Source organism: Falco cherrug, chromosome Z (genome assembly GCF_023634085.1).
Source record: "Falco cherrug isolate bFalChe1 chromosome Z, bFalChe1.pri, whole genome shotgun sequence".
In the NCBI taxonomy this organism is placed as follows: Eukaryota; Metazoa; Chordata; class Aves; order Falconiformes; family Falconidae; genus Falco; species Falco cherrug.
In genome coordinates this window covers 74941509-74957322 of record NC_073720.1, presented here as the reverse complement: position 1 = coordinate 74957322, position 15814 = coordinate 74941509, and the positions used below count along the sequence as shown (strand labels likewise).

General features: G+C 42.8%; 1 protein-coding gene across 2 annotated transcripts in view; it reads left to right on the top strand.

The window, feature by feature from the left end:
* Positions 1 to 10530: 10530 nt before the first annotated feature.
* PALM2AKAP2 (PALM2 and AKAP2 fusion) overlaps positions 10531 to 15814 on the top strand; it is a 274674-nt gene continuing 269390 nt past the window's right edge. Inside the window, exon 1 of one of the 2 annotated variants that reach the window (XM_055699085.1) lies at positions 10531 to 10915. In XM_055699085.1, the coding sequence (XP_055555060.1) occupies positions 10871 to 10915 (45 nt within the window). In that variant the 5' untranslated portion in view covers positions 10531 to 10870. The remainder of the gene's footprint in view (positions 10916 to 15814) is intronic. The other variant, XM_055699086.1, reaches the window with a different exon arrangement.

Below are 15814 nucleotides of genomic sequence, written 5' to 3'. Positions count from 1 at the left end.
AAAAGTGCTCATATCAATTGCAGGAATTATTCCCATTATAAAATTTCACAGCTGGTACACATTCATCATGTGATGCGATAGGCAGCCTAGAGTGTTAGATCAAAACTGTGATAGCTGGATAACAGGTGCAGTGAAACCAAGACACACACACACAGAAAAAGGATACTGAAAGAAGCACTTTTTGGAGCTAATGTTTGGAGCTAACCATATACCACTGACAGTCAGAACCAACTATAAATCAGTAGATGGCTGGAAACTAAGCTTGATAACAAGTGCAACATGGTACAGTAACAGGATATTTTGAAGAGGAAATCAAATCCAGAGTTGTTCTTCAAGCTGATTGTGATCACCCATGCAAACCAGTATTGTTTTGAAGGTAGTAATAAGCAGCATTTTAAATCATTTTTTAAGAAAAAATAAAAATACATGACATCATTTGCAAGTGTATATTCCCACATTACTCCATAAAAAAGTAAAAAAAAATGGTTAAAGTGCTTTTCTCAAAACATATCTTACTTAACTTTAGGAAAAAATCAAACCTTTTGAGAAATCCATCAGATAAAATGAGAGTGATTTTTAGTTTTCTATTTCATTAAAATTAATGCATATCTTTTGTGTAAGCAAGATTAGATAAACTATCATTGTTTTGCCACTAATGATACTTCTTAAGCACTAAATGTTGGCTCAGTTTCTTCTAGGTGCATCTATCGCAATGCCAGATGTAATTTCACTGACCGTCATCCTTCAGCAGCACCACACTGAGTACTCCCAGTACTGAGGAGTTCACATAACAAGAAGACGGCAGGCAAGGAAACACCTTCCTGAAAGCAAAGGTGATTTGCAAGTTGTCAGGACTTGATTACTAACCACATCTACAGAACGTCTACTTGTTGATCTACTCTACTAAATCAAAACATATAATGTTGCTTAGGTTACAGTTTCTTTTGTAAGTAGTGTTGCTGATTTGGACACCTAAGTTTGTTACTCAAACAGAATATTTTGGGCTTGAAAGAGTCACTTACATGTCCCATGTGAAATAAGCTGCAAACATTATTACATTTCTACATCTTTCTATGTCTGTAACTCAAGGAAAACCAATACTGAAATTCCTAGATAGATCTGAAATGTGAGAACTAAAATTACAACTTTAATAGGCCCTTCTTTCATATGGTCCAAGTTTTCTGAAAAGTGCTGTCATCCTTGAATGGGACTCACATTAACATGGATGTATGTGCATTTAGTATAGATGGATTGGGGCTTAGCAATTAGTAACTTGGCAAGGAGAAGATCTATTGAAGATGTTGTTTGAACAGACAGGTCCAGGGCTCCTGTCACCTCATTGCTACCACACATCAGATACAACATTGGCATCTGCTGTAGACATACGTATGTAAGTTTACACAGGCTAGAAGTATCCAGAAACAGCTATAAAACCACAGTGTGATTGTCTGGGCACTAGAATCAACAAACATTTTGTCTTCTGCCAAATCTCAACTGGAAGTATTTTATCAGTCTTTTAAAAGTGTATTTTTCCACTATAGGAACAGTCTAACATGTGGAGAAAATTGAGTTGCCTGAATAGATCCAATGCAGACAGAGAGTATAGCACTCTCCATGCCTTTAGTGAGTGCCCAAACTGCAAATGTTGTATTGCTCATAACATCAGAAGACCAAAATAAATGAGTCATCAAATGAAATCAAGAAAAAACATAGGAAAAGAGAGATTATTTTTCTTTTCTATGAGAAAAGAGTAGACTATTACATTGGGTAACATCATGAAGAGATGTATTTTTTTCATTAGCTGCACCTCTTTATCTGTGTATAATATTATAAGCAAAGTAATGCTCCTCTACCATCCTTGTGAAAGTGTGTCAGACTGTTACACTGTGAAGAGTGGGCAGTGGCAGAAGCAAGCTTCAAATAATGGATTTTCTTCATCTTCACTAAACTGATTCAAACCTCCTAGGACAACTCTGCAAGGCTCTAGTTCTGCACAAAAATTACTCAAGAAAAAAAAAGGCTTATTTTATTAAATTAACAACCTGACATGTCTCCTTCTTCTCCATTTGTGCAGAGGGCCCTGCTACACGGTTACTTTTACGATGAATTAGTGCTTATAGCACATAACTACAGTGAGCTCTGTCATGCTACTTGGCTGTTGTAAACCAAACCCATCCTCACAGGGAGCCTCTTTCTTTTCATTCCTGGCACACCTAGCAGTAACTATCCTAGCTGCAGATGAACATCCCTTCAGATGTCTCTAAGGAGGTATGAATTTACTGTGAGGCTGAGGATATCTGCAGTCTTGCTCTGTGTTTTATTATTCTCTGGTACAAGACATATCAACCAGAGCAAGTTGGAGAAAGATGGAAAAAACTGCTTAAGTACTAAATTAAGACATAACTAGAAGTTTTCAGGGTTAAAGCATTCGGCTTCTTCCCAAATATCTTTATTTAAAAGGTTGAGGGATTGCTTAGTATTGAAACAATCATGTATTGTATTCTCTTCCAGGTTCCAAAATTGGAATATATGCAGAAGCTTAAAATGTAGACATGTTGACAGGGATTTTCTAAGCAGTCTAGAGGATTAAGACTCATTTTCCACTAAAATTAGTGGAAGACAGTGTCAATCATTTAGACTGCTTTGTAAATCAGCATTAAATTTCATCCTGGGATCTGCTGACTACTAGGTTTAATGAATAATGTCTCTTCTGAATGCTGCTTACCAGGCAACACATTTGTACATTAGAAGTGCAAGATATAAAGATTATTTCCTAATTAGCTGCATGCCAGAGATAGCAGTTTAATGGTAATTCATCTGGATTGAGGTTTGTATGTGGTATGTAATATAATGACAAACAGTTCTTTAATTTGTACTTTATATTGTTAAAGCATAAAATAATACCATTAGAGTGACATGAATGGGAAGCTGGTAGAACCTGCATTTTCCTCAGGGAGCCTGATTATGATTTTTCTCAGCAACTACTGCTGCTGTCCATAGCACTAGCCTCTTAAAAGCATTAGACAGAATACTAGATACTTGCAGTGTCCCTGAGCAAGGAACCAGTGGGGATACCTTTCCCATGAAAGGGACATCACAGTGTGCTTGCATGCCTTTGAGTTGAGCACTTGAAGTGGGACCATGAAGAAGAAAGAACAGCCTTAATGATCCTTGGAAGAAATCACTTGCACATACGCAATGCCATGGCTTTGCATAATACATACTGCATGTTATGCTGGTTCAAGGCAAACTTTTGGCACCTTGTGGCTGCCTCAAGCTGTGAAAAGCTTAATGAATTCCCTAGCTAACAGAGAAAGTTGGATGTACCGATTTGAGTGTAGTGTAGACTGATCAAAAACTCCTATTAAACTTCCAGCATGGATCCAGAAAGTAGCCATTTACTCTTTGACTCTTCTGTGTGACTCTGCCACAATCTGAAGCTGAGGCCAAAAGGGCAGGAGGTGAATTCTCTGTGAAAGGTTTCCAATTTTTTTAGGTCAGAGGACCAAAAGATAGTATATGCTGAAAAATCTGTCATTAGGGTGTCCTTTTTTTAGGGCTGGCACCACTAGCTAGCAGGCTGAAAGGCTACATGACTGGTTTCTGGAGATCTTCAGAACGACAGGCTGTGATAAGTAGACCTGACTCTGATCTGACTCACTCCTCTTTCAAAGTACTGTCAGACCCCTTATTTGAATGAATAGATTTAAATCCTCTTCATCAAAGAGATAAAATCAAAATTCCAACCCTTTCATTGCTATAACTTGCTGGAGTTGAGGTAGATTGATCTGAAATGCCAATTGTTAAATTGCAGCCTCCACGCAGACAAGCTGAAGACACCTCTCTGGGCAGCCACTCTACAGGGGATGAAGCCATGCTGCCGTAAATTTCTTGGTTATTTACCTCAGATGAAAGCTTGTCATTAACAAAAACTGCCCTTGTAGACCAGAATGGACACCTTATTACTTTTTTGGCATTGCAAATACAATGCCAATCCCCATGTCCTTCTTTAAGGAGCCTGTTAGGAGACCAAACAGAATGGACTAGAGCATCTGGAGCCAAAAGCGTGTTTAGAAAAGAGTTACCTTTTTTTCATACATTGAGCAACAGAAGCAAAGGTCACACAGTGATCAGAGTAGCAATAAAACACAGATATTCAGATTCTGGCCCCAGTTACCTTCTGGGGCAAGGGTTTATTTTCACCTCTTCTATAGCTTTTGCCAGTTGGGCTGTAGGTAACTTCTTTTCTTTACTATCTCACTTCTGAAGCAAAATCCACTGTACTAACACAAACTTCAGCAGTAAATATTTTGCTATTTTTAAGGGAATGTAATTTCAGCTGTGTACTATATGTGGAGGATGATCAGCAGCACGAGAACAGAAATAAATGCTGCTAAAAGAAGCTTTCCTGCTGCAATCTGGGTTGTTTGAACAGAGAGGAGAGGGACATGCCAGAATCTGCAGGAACCAAGCTCTAGTTTCTTAAATCCAAAGTAAAAAGATCTACATTTTTTTTCCTTTCTCTTCTCCAAAATCTCTTCAGATTTGAATAGCCAAGCCAGATTTAAGGGCAAGACAGGCAAGAGTTTACTCCCCATCAGCGTTAAAGTTGTCAGGATTCATGAAACTCAATGCCACAAAATGTTTCTAATGGGGTGGATAACACAAGTCCTAGTGTACACATGAATTTCAGCTCATTAACAGCTACAGAAGGATGCACGGCTAAGGAACAGTGACCCATTTCAGTGTCATCATTATGTTGATAGAACAGAAATTCAATAAAATTTCCCTTTTTAGTGAAGAGTCGCCCTAGTCACAGGTACATCCCTGCCCTGCATTGTAGTGCTGGGAGTGTTGCTCTCATCATCCCTCTCTGCCCCAGCTGGACATAAAGTGTCAGGGGGGGCACTGAGAATAAAAAGTGGAAATTAAGGACTAAAGAAGATTTTCTTTTTCTGTAATTTCAGAGAGAGTAATGGAAATTGAGAAAGGTTGCCTTACATTTCTCATTCATCCAATGCCCCTCTGCTCCCCAGGAGCCAGGCTAGGCTCCTGCAGCAAGGAGTTAGCTGGGTAAGCGAGCTGTAGTGCCAGCAGCCAGCACTGAAATCCCAAGAGGACACAGACTGCTTCCTCTGCCTGGGAAGTTCAAATAACCCCAGCTACCAGAAGAAGAGAGAAGGAAGAAAGACAAAAAGTGTACACCATATCTTCTTCTTCTTCCCTACTTCAAAAAAAGTCACCGCAAAGAGTATCCCCTGGTTTACGGACCTGCAGGCTTTCACAGGGGGTGCTCTGTGGCTTGCTTCTGCCAAGGACTGAGGGTGATAGGTAAATCTCAGGCTAACATGAGGCTGTTGAAGCACAGCATGGGCTGGCAGGGCAAGAGGTCTCAGAAAGCCATTGCTTCTTTTCCTTGATAACAGCAGAATCACTTACAAGCAACAGTTTATGGACAAGAGACATCATTTAGCCAGGAGAACTCTTCTGTGCAGATGCTCTTGAGGACCCCTTCCACCCACAGTATCTGGTGGTCCCTTGAGAGGTGTCCTGCTGCTGGCATGACCAGGTGGAGAAGCCTTCAGTCAGAGGACTTCTCAGTGCAAGATCCCTATGGCTGCAGAACAAAACCAAGCAAACACGGAAAAATCCAACAGACTGCAGTTATTAATAAATTATGTCTTACCTATTCATAAGCTTGCTGTCTTGGGAAGGTTTAAAACAAAGCCCTGTGCTCTAGCTTTTGATTTCTTAAACAATGCCATCTCCTGTTGTGCATGCTTCAACTCTATGTCTTGATAGCAAGTGGGAAAACTGAAACAGAAAAAGGTGGGAGGAAACAACTTCAGTTTAACCAAGTTTCATAGAAAGATTTGTTCTGATTAAAAAAGAATGTTCTTGTGCACTTACAGAACTGGACTCAGAGGTATAGGTATAGACTACAAGCACAGACTATACATATAGGCTGGCCACTGCCCTCCTGTTTATCTTCAGACATGTCACTTAGGGTTTCCTCATCTGCATTTTCCAGATGTGAAATGCTGTGGGAGGTGGAGGGGAGATCCCAGCCTTTGCTTGTCCTGTCGCTCGGGATGGCTTTCCCACCAGCATGTACCACCTGGGGGCTGTGCCCATGGCAAGCTGCATGAGGGGCCATGAGGGATGAAGAAGGTGTACCAGTGTTAGCTACCATCTGCCACCCTGCAGCAGAGGGGTAAGGGCACATATTTGTGTGTTCAGCCACTTCTCACTTTCACCACTACAAGTCATGAGTGACAACAGGCTGGGTGACACCACCACCAGCCACCCAGGTGAGCATGTAAGGCCTTGGACATGCAGCCCCCATCATGCAGCCACCACTGACTAGGTTAACATGCCTGGGGATGAGGACAGCCTTTGAGAAGTCATGGCTCCTTGGGATGGGAGTCCCTCAGGCGCAGCTCACAGCAGTGAGCTTCCAAGTGGCCTGAGCCCAGCCCCTGGAGCTGCAGCCACTGTGCTCCTGGCCCAGCAACCACCCTGGGAACAGGAGGGAGCAGGACAGCAAAAGACTCTTGTCTGATGAGGCTGAGAGCCCAAATTAAAACTGCAGATGGAGTAGCCTTTCCTGGAAATGGTGACTGGTGCCACTGCCAAAAAATTTCAAAGGCTGTGTTTGAGGGAATCCGAATAGTGAACATGGACAATGGGGTCAGGAATCAGAAATTTTCGTTTCTGGCCTATTTTAATTTAGCATTTGAGGCCAGATTCTAGTAAGGAAGATAAAGAACAGATTCATCAAACCTCAGAATTTGAACTGAGATGAAAATACTATGGTTCAAATATGCCTTAGGGAGGAATGCTCAACAATATTGAGGACGCCAGAACAGTGTTAGTGCAGCACAATGCAACATGCTGGCATGTGATAATTTTAAAAGCCAGAAGTATCTCCTCTTAAACAATCTGAAATGCAAATGTGAAGCCTGTTTTCCCTCCTTACTCTGTGTTTTCTTGACAACTGCTGCCAGGATCCAACCATTAACTTGTAACTGCAAAAATATGTCAATGGCTGAGGCATTAATCCCAACCTTCATGTGTGTGAGTGCCTTTCTTTATGCAGTCTTCAGGCCAAAGTCTGATTTCTTAGAGTGATTCTGTCCTACCAACAGGCAGAAGGGTGGGAAGCCAAAGGTTTTGCCCTGATGACATGATGCCCGGCATCATGCAGAAGGGTTCTGGTCATGTACGGGGCAACGAAAAAAAAAAGAAAAAAAAAAAAAAAAAGGTTTATCAAAAAAAGAAAGCTATTTGTCAAAAACACAGGTGATTTAAACTAGTACCCTTCCTAATCCAGCTCAGCTCCATGGCAAAGACAAAAACCTGATTTTCCAACATGTAACAAAACTGTCTCACTACTAGAAGTTCAGGCTACACATAGATCAGAGCACTTTCAGGATCCTCTCCAGCATTAAGCAGGAACTACAGATTGTTTCCTACACATTTTTCCAAAGAAATTAAAATAAAAATCTGTTTTTCATGGAAATGGGATGAAATTCACACTTATTAAGATGAAGCAGGTTTGTTTCTTTAAAATTTGCAGTGAAAAGAACAACCGTTTAACTGACATTTGAAAAATAATACAAACATTTTTCCTTTTTCTCCATTTTTACTCCCAAAGTATATTAAAATACCTTTTTCCTCTTGCTTACCTACTTTTCTAGAATCTTCTTGCTCCTCCCTACACCCTCCATCCTCTCTGGTTTTCATAGTAGCTTCAAAATTTGGAAATACTGCCCTGTTCTCCTGCCCTAAAAGTAAAACAAAACTAAAGTAAAACAAAACTAAAAACCTGTGAGGCTTAACATAACTTCTTGGCTTTTTTCTTAAAGTCCCTTACCAACATAGCAAAACATCCTGAAAAAAAAAATCTTAACCAACATGACAAGAAAATGTGTAAAATTGAACTGGGTGATTGTTGTTGGGTTTGTTTTTTTTCATTTAAAGGTGACTTCACTAACCAAATGTCTATGGGGTCTGTGCCCTGCAGACTGTCATGACCTAGTAAGTCATCTTATAGAGGTCGTTTCACCTGGGTATGCTCTGTGAACCACCTGAGTGAAAGACTCGCACCTCACTGCATCACAGGCTTCAGGCTATACAAAAGAAAGACACTGCAGAGAAACTAATGGCTATTATTATTCTATGACTTCCAGCCTTTCCTTTGCATTGCTAGTCACAGCAAGGAACTGCCCCACTGCTGATGCATCCTCTATCATGGCTGTACAGTCATAAAGTGCCAACAGCGTGGGGTGCTACAGCAGAGCTGATCCGTGTTTCTTTGGCCTGCTAAACTTGAAGAGGGGCGCACAGTCCTGCAGCATGTTTCACTGGGGCCAGGAATTCCCCAGCACTCATTAGGATGCACCCTGCTTGCCCATCACCTGCAACAAACACTGCAGTTAAATGGGAGGGAGGGTGAACATGGGGTGAACACAGTGTTCAGCTCAGCTACAGTTACCCTGCTTCACGAACCATCAGGAGGTTTCGTATCAGAAGTGATATGTGCACATGCACATATGACTACCCTGAATGCACTTAAATGTATATTTAAATGCTTCGCTGAGTGGATGCCAAGTGGAAGGACAGAGGGGGTGGCCAAATCTGATGCATTTCACACACCACTTTGGCAGTATCTAACGTGGCTATCGGTTGCGGAGCGAACATGTTGCCCATCCCAGGTCCAGTAAGCATTGAGGCATACCCTTCCTTGCCTTTGCTGGATATGGCCTGTAGCAAAATTCCTCCCCTGGGCAAGACTTAACGGCAAAATATGAGAAGGGTATTGAAGGGATTTAATTGCATACCTTGCAAGTCTTAGTAGGAGTTGCCCATGTACGTTCTCAATGCACATGTGGGAGTATAGATGTCTGGATCCTGTGTGATGGGTTTTCAAAACCAGCTGTAGTAATATAAGCAGCAATACACGGACCTTTATGTGGTGACCGAAAACAAAAAAGAGAGGTTTTGAAGAAAAACAACAAGAACCAAATAAGCTACAGGACAGATGCCATCCAACAAATTACTTAAAGCTGGAAGACTGAAAGAGTATCCCAGTTTAAGCTAGAATCATTGCATTTCCCCTAGCTGTGAGCCCATCCCAACACGCCACTTACAGATACTGCTTGCTTGGGATACAGAAATAAAACTTTGCCTTTTGGCCACAGAGACTATTGGAATTATATAATGTTCTATGAGTTTTCTATACAACAAAGGACCTCTTTCATGGAGGCAAAGCTAAGCAAGAAGTCAGCTTGACATGCTGTCACAAGACGGGCTGGGTATTAGTAAGGGAAATGGGACCAGGAGGTGGAAACACTTGAAAAAGAAGCTGCCTTGAAAAGCAGCCTGCAGCAAGTAGCACATCCCAGAGCTGGAAACAGGATGATGGTGGAGGGTGTCTGGAAGACAAGACAGAGAGGTAAAATGCCAGGCTGGGTGGCACATGAAAGGACAAGCACAGGGGAAGCAGGGTAACCTCCAGACTGCTTTCCTCCAAGACAATGGAAATTCCCTGTCCTGTCAGCGTGGCATTATTAAACCAAAATTATATGCTGTAAAATGCACTCCTGCTCCTTGCAGCAGGGCAGCAGCAGGATGTCATGTTCAGCCCCGCCACCCCTCCCAGCTCGGGGGTGTCCCTCTGCCATGGCAGCCCTGTACTCACCGTTGCAGTAGCACCCCATGGGACCTGGCCAGGAGAGAATCAGGAGCTTCTTTGCCATTTATAAGAAAACAATGCAGATGGGACACCATACAAACAAAAAAACAACAAAAATAAAACCCAAACACCCCCTCACCCTCCAAAAAAGTGAGGAGGTTGCATGCAAAGCAAAAGCCACACTTGAAATCAAGGGCACCCTCACAACACTGGCTCAGGACACACCTCTCTTCCTCACCTGCCTCCTTCCCTATTTACAACACAGCTGGAGTCTACAGTCAGTCTGTTTCTACATAGAGCTTTGTCCCTTTTGAGTGTCTGATGTCAATGCAGTGCATGTACAATACATGTGCAGGGTGCATGGACACCTTCCCTCTTCCTCGCCACATGCACGTTCTTCACTGCTGCTCTTAAAAGCTGCCCTACAGCAGCAGCAGCAGCCTTTTGCAGCATGCCATGTTACCGCTGCATTCACAAGCCGCTGTGCTGTTCCTCCTCTGTTCGTGTCCTCCCTCTTCCTGCTGGCCCTGTCCTTTTCCTTAGCCAAACCTGCTTTAACTTGGGGCTGTAGCTGCTGCCTGCCTGCCTGCCTCCCTGCTGCAGATCCCACTCACCACGCCATGTGCCACAGTCCTTCCCTCCCTGCCACGCTGCTCGCTAAGGACATGCTGTGGCACAGCTGTCTGCCTCCTCTGCGGCAGTCATGCAGGTTTGGATTACTGTGCACGCTACTGATGTGGAGCTCCTGTCGTGACCCAGCGCCCCATAGGAGGAGCAAATGAGCTGAGACGTCAATGCAAAAAATTATAGCCATGCAAGCTATCCCTGCGCTCAGCTGCTCGGAGAGTGCATACATGGCTTGTATGACAGCAACAGCACACAGAAGCAGCAATGAAATGCAGTTAGCAATACAGCTGGGAGACAGACAGCGAGGCAGGCACTGGTCCAGTGACTAAAATGATCCTACCGTGAGCCAGCCTGCAGTGTCTCCAAAAGTGGCTGACTACTACACAGGAGCTCGGCTTTCTTTTCAATTACTCCAGTTCCCCCCCCTGCCCCGGGTAACGGCAGTGTGTGCTCTGCTTTGTTTTTATTTGCCTTTTTGTTTCTTCTTTTTTCACATCCCACCACCACTCGTCTCCCTCTCTCTCCTCCCGTGTCCTTCACTCCAGGATGGCGGAAGCGGAGTTGCACAAGGAAAGGCTCCAAGCCATAGCAGTAAGTCAGTTTCGTTTTACTCGCTCTTTTGTCCATAGCTGCGGGTTGCAGAGGGAAGGTGGGATTCTGGCACGGTGACTGGGAAGCGCCCGGAGAGCTTGGCTTTTGCGAAGTTGTGCATGGAGTTCTCTGTTCGGGAAATGAGTGGTTAAAGTCTGCTTTGCAGGATTTGGCAGAGAAAGAGGGCTTTGAGGAAGAGCGTTGAGCTGACACGTGCAGAAAGAAAAATGTGAATGCACAGTGGCACGCTTGAAAGATTGATGATGGAGAAGAAAAGAAGGAATAAGTGAGGAGGAGGGGAGATTGCGGGAGAAAATCAGTACTCTGCTGAAAAGATATTTTCTCACAGTGGGAGCTTTAGCTTAGCTGATTAAGAAGTTAAACAAAATTATCTGCTGCAGGGTGGCTTTTACTGTAGAAAATAATTGTGATATTACTAATTTTTAAGATAATCGAATACAAACACAGCATTATCAAAATCATGTAATTATTTGATCTACTAGTTAAACTGTCACCTCAGCTCCATAGCTGAGCATATGCTTTCAGATAAATTCCCTGCTGACTTGCGTCCTGCCAGGGGTAAAGTCTAGGCAGGGTTTTGCCCCATTTTAGTTAAAACTTTTGTTTTCATGCTTAATGTTACAATTTGGAGTAAGCCATGAGCTCAGCTGCTGCAGACCTCAGAGGATCGTGGGCAGTGACACCTGGTGAGGACTGGGCCTGGGTGCTTAAAAACCACCATCATCCTGGCTCACAGAAATTGCCAGCTCATCTTCTAGCATGGCACAGACGCTGTGTCAAAAGGCTTGTGTTTCCGTGGGCATTGCCAGTCTGCCAGCCCCACACAGCCTGCCCTTGTTTGAGTGACACCCAGCTCTTCTTCTCCATGCTGAGATGTTGATGCAGCTGTGCCAGTCCCAGTCAGATGGCACAGAGGGTGCCGGGGACCGCACACCTGGAAGTCTGAAGGGAAATGACAGAAGACAGCAGAGCCACATGGGTTTTATTTTCCCTTCCCTGGTTCCCCCAATGATCAACAGATGCTATGTTTTACTGTAGCCGGCAGAGATTACAGATTTCTTTTGTATTATGAGGAATGGCTGCTGCTTCTGTTCCAAGCTGTTTTCTTTAAGTCCACTATTCTGCTAACAGGTCAATGGAGATTAAAAATAACCAGATGTAAAACAAATAGATTGGGGTTTTTTCCTCTCTAAAATATTTCCTGAAAAAGAGCAAATGGTATCATATGATACAGGGTAGAAGCTATAACCATTTAATTTTCAGGCAGCGGAAAGTAGATGCATATTTTTAAGCTGGTTCACAGTTTTATGTCAGGATAGGTATTGCCAAATCTCCAAATGGAAACACCGGGAACGTTCCCTCAGAGGCAACCCTCACCACTGCCCCTGGTTTGGGAGTCCTATATAGCAGAACCACACTGCAGAGCTGCTCCACACATTGCTGCAGTGCATACCTCTGAAAAACTTCTATCTCTGTGTTTAAAAAATGGTTTATATTATTGCCGCTTCTTCTGACCACTATATAACAGAAAACCAAGCAGCACCCATTTCCACTCCGGCTTAAACCTTTCACCAGAGTAGTTCAGGTCCTCTGCTTTTTGATGCTTTGCATTTCACACCAATGATGCCATTATGGATGTAAAATTATCAGATGTGTACTGCAGCTTTTTACAGTAGGTTTATGCTAGTATGAGAGAAGGCCTTGAGAATCTGGATCTTCTTTTTCCATATATATTACCATTTCGGTTTCTATTTCTGGCACAAAATAATATACACATAGTATTGCAATGTGTGCAGTGAATTAGACTGAAATAATTTTACTTCAGCATCAGAAATATTCAGCTTTATTTTAAGCTTGAATGTGAGTCCATGAACTAACTTGTCTGCTTACCCACTCAGGAGTGCAACAAGTTTTCCATATAATCTCATTAGGTAACTTTCCTCTTGTCTTTGGGCTGCTGCAAATGTTTGTCAGAATGCAGAGAAGTTTATCTTTAGTGTAAGCTTTGCTCCATCAAGATGAGTGGCATGAGACAAGTTAGGCATTTCTCTTTTGCCACCAGTTGGCTAAAATAAGGTTAATCCTCAGAAGCTCCATGGCCTTTCTTAGAAGACAGAAAGGTTGCATTTGAATTCAGCTTGGTGTTGCCTTTTTTTTAACAAGCTGCAGTATCTCCCTTCAGATGAGCAGAAGCTTACACCAGCACTCCAATCAAGCTGGTTGAATGCTAGGCATATAGAAAGAAATCCATTTACTGTTGGGACTCCTATACACTGTTGCCTGTACGTTTGTGCTTGCTTCCATAATCACCACGCTTGCCAGGAAGACAAGCAGAGTAAATTTGAAGTGTATTTAAGGAAAACAAAATCCAAACATGGAAATATGAATATTCATACCAGAAGGCTGACACTTTTTGAAGAGTTTGCTTTTGTATTTTTTTACTCTGATTAATCACAGTTTTAATATACGCATATGTGGCACATAGGCAAGTATCATGGGAAGAGGCAAAAAGGGATCTAACTGTTAGGACATTAATCTAAACCTTGATGAACGTGAGTTGGCCACTTATTTTGCCAGCCACAAGTACTTTGCCTGCCTGTGCAGTCCTTTTCCATCCGTAAACTGTGAATAATGGACTTTGGCCTTGTCTCAGAGAGTAGCAACAAGACTGCATACAAGACTGAGGAGAACTTGGATGCTATGGTTTACCAGGGCATGAAGCAGCTAAATAAGTCTTTAGGAAAGATAACTTATGATTTAAAAAAAAAAAAAAACAAAAAACCCCCAAAAAACCCCAAAAAAACACTTTAAATGTATGTGGTTTTAATACCATTGTACATGCTTAAACTGTGATTTTTAGGTATTTGTTTCTGAAGTTCCTAAAATTCACAAACTGACTATAGCAAGTCTCAGAGCACTGTGGCAGTCTGGTTTGAGATGTGGGGAAATGCGAGACAACGACTGAAAAGTGGAGGCCAGCTCTCTCTGCTTGGGAGAAAAACATAAACTCTGTGTCCTTGTTGGATCATGGCCAGGAGCAATTAGTTTTCTGATCCTTCCTTGAGCAGAGGTTATCCACATCATACATGCCACAGATACTGGCAAATCTTTCTGTCATGCCACACTGCTCAACATCTCTTTGAGCCCGACCTTAAATCACCACAACATTGATCTGCTGGTTTACCACCAATGGAGCCAAGCGGTGCCCACTCTGCACAGTGTGAGAAGATACCTTGCAGGAGGCAGGCAAGGGGTTAAAAGAGGTGGTTGGAAGCCATCTTCTCTCTTGGCTTGTTCCTGTAGCACACTTCATTGCTTGTGTCTGCTCTTTTCCTGAAGGGGGGTGGTGGGTAAAATTCTGGGTGAAAAAGGAAGCATTTTTGTGGCTTTAAAAATGTGCCTGCTGCGAGTTGCTCAGAAGTTTGGAATGCAAATAGTCCCAGAGGAAGCAGGCTCAGTGGCTAAGGGACAGGTAAGCTGAGATAATTTATCACATTTTGGATAAATAAACTGTGTGGCTCCACAATTTATTATATGGCCCCTCTCTCTATGACTGCAGAGATCACCACTAGCTAGTGATCTAACATAGACAGGCATTTATGAAATGTAAATACTTCCTGTCCCTTAGCTAGAAGTCATAAAGCTGGGAAGCAAGGGCATTGAGTATGTATCAGTGCATCTGGGGTACAAGTGCGCAAATGATCCAGTGAACGTGTGTCACCCATATATCAGGTAAATTAAAGGCAATCATTGAGGGACAGCACTGAGGAGAAATCATCCACTAGAGCAACAACCAGCACAGGAGTTGGAGGAGATATGCAGGTTAAGGAGATGTCCAGCGCACAGATGAAACTGGGAAACTACTAAAATTTACTGATTTCTTAGCAAGTAAAAAAAAACGGTACTGATGGTTACTGCTTATCAGTGCCCAGTTCTGAGAACCATTAGCTCAGGGAAGCATTAAAGAAATTATTGATATCGAAGTAGCCATGTAAAACATGCCTCCTGTCGAACAAGACCATTCTTGCTTTTTCTATGAGATTATGAGTTTGTTGAGCTGTATCTAACATTCCTTCAATGTCATCAGGTATTTGATTTAGTATGGTAAGGCACTTGTTTAAAAATAGCTCCCTCCTGTATTAGTGAGGTCTACCTTAGCTGGATTAAGACTAGCTAACTGACAGGTCTCAGAAAGTTGCTGTTAGTGAGGGAGACTGATGAACAGACCCTTGTTCCTCAAGAGCAAAGGCAGGGGAGAGCTTATAGGAAGCAGCTTTTCAAGGCTTGAAGACATCCTCTGTTAGCACTTTGATGTAAATGAAAAATCAAAATTGATAGTGTGCAGACAGCATGAGGAGTGGTGGAGGAGTAAATACAACAACAAAAAGCAGACCTGTAGAACAAGTTGGATTATTTGGTAAATGGGGTCCTCCATTTAAAGACTTTGTTCACACCTGTATGCAGCTGCTGTTAGGAGAGGCCAATGCAGGACTGTGCATTCAAATACAAGGGAGTACAGTGCCAGCACCTCAGAAGAGGGCTTTGCAGTCTGAGCAGTGCTGCCTTTTGCAAGGGACTAGAACTAGCATGGGAGCTAATTCAACAGGGATGAGGAGGGGATGGTTGTCCTGCAAAGATTAGTTTCACACAGAATCACAGAATGGTCAGGGTGGGAAGGGACCTCTGGAGATTATCTAGTCCAACCCCCCTGCTAAAGCAGGTTCACCTGAGGCAGGCTGCACACAGGTAGGTTTTGAATGTCTGCAGAGAATGAGACTCCACAGCCTCTGGGCAGCCTGTTCCAGTGCTCTGACCCTCTCATAACAGAGAAGCTTTTCCTCATATTCAGGTGGAACGTCCTGTGTTTCACTTTGTGCC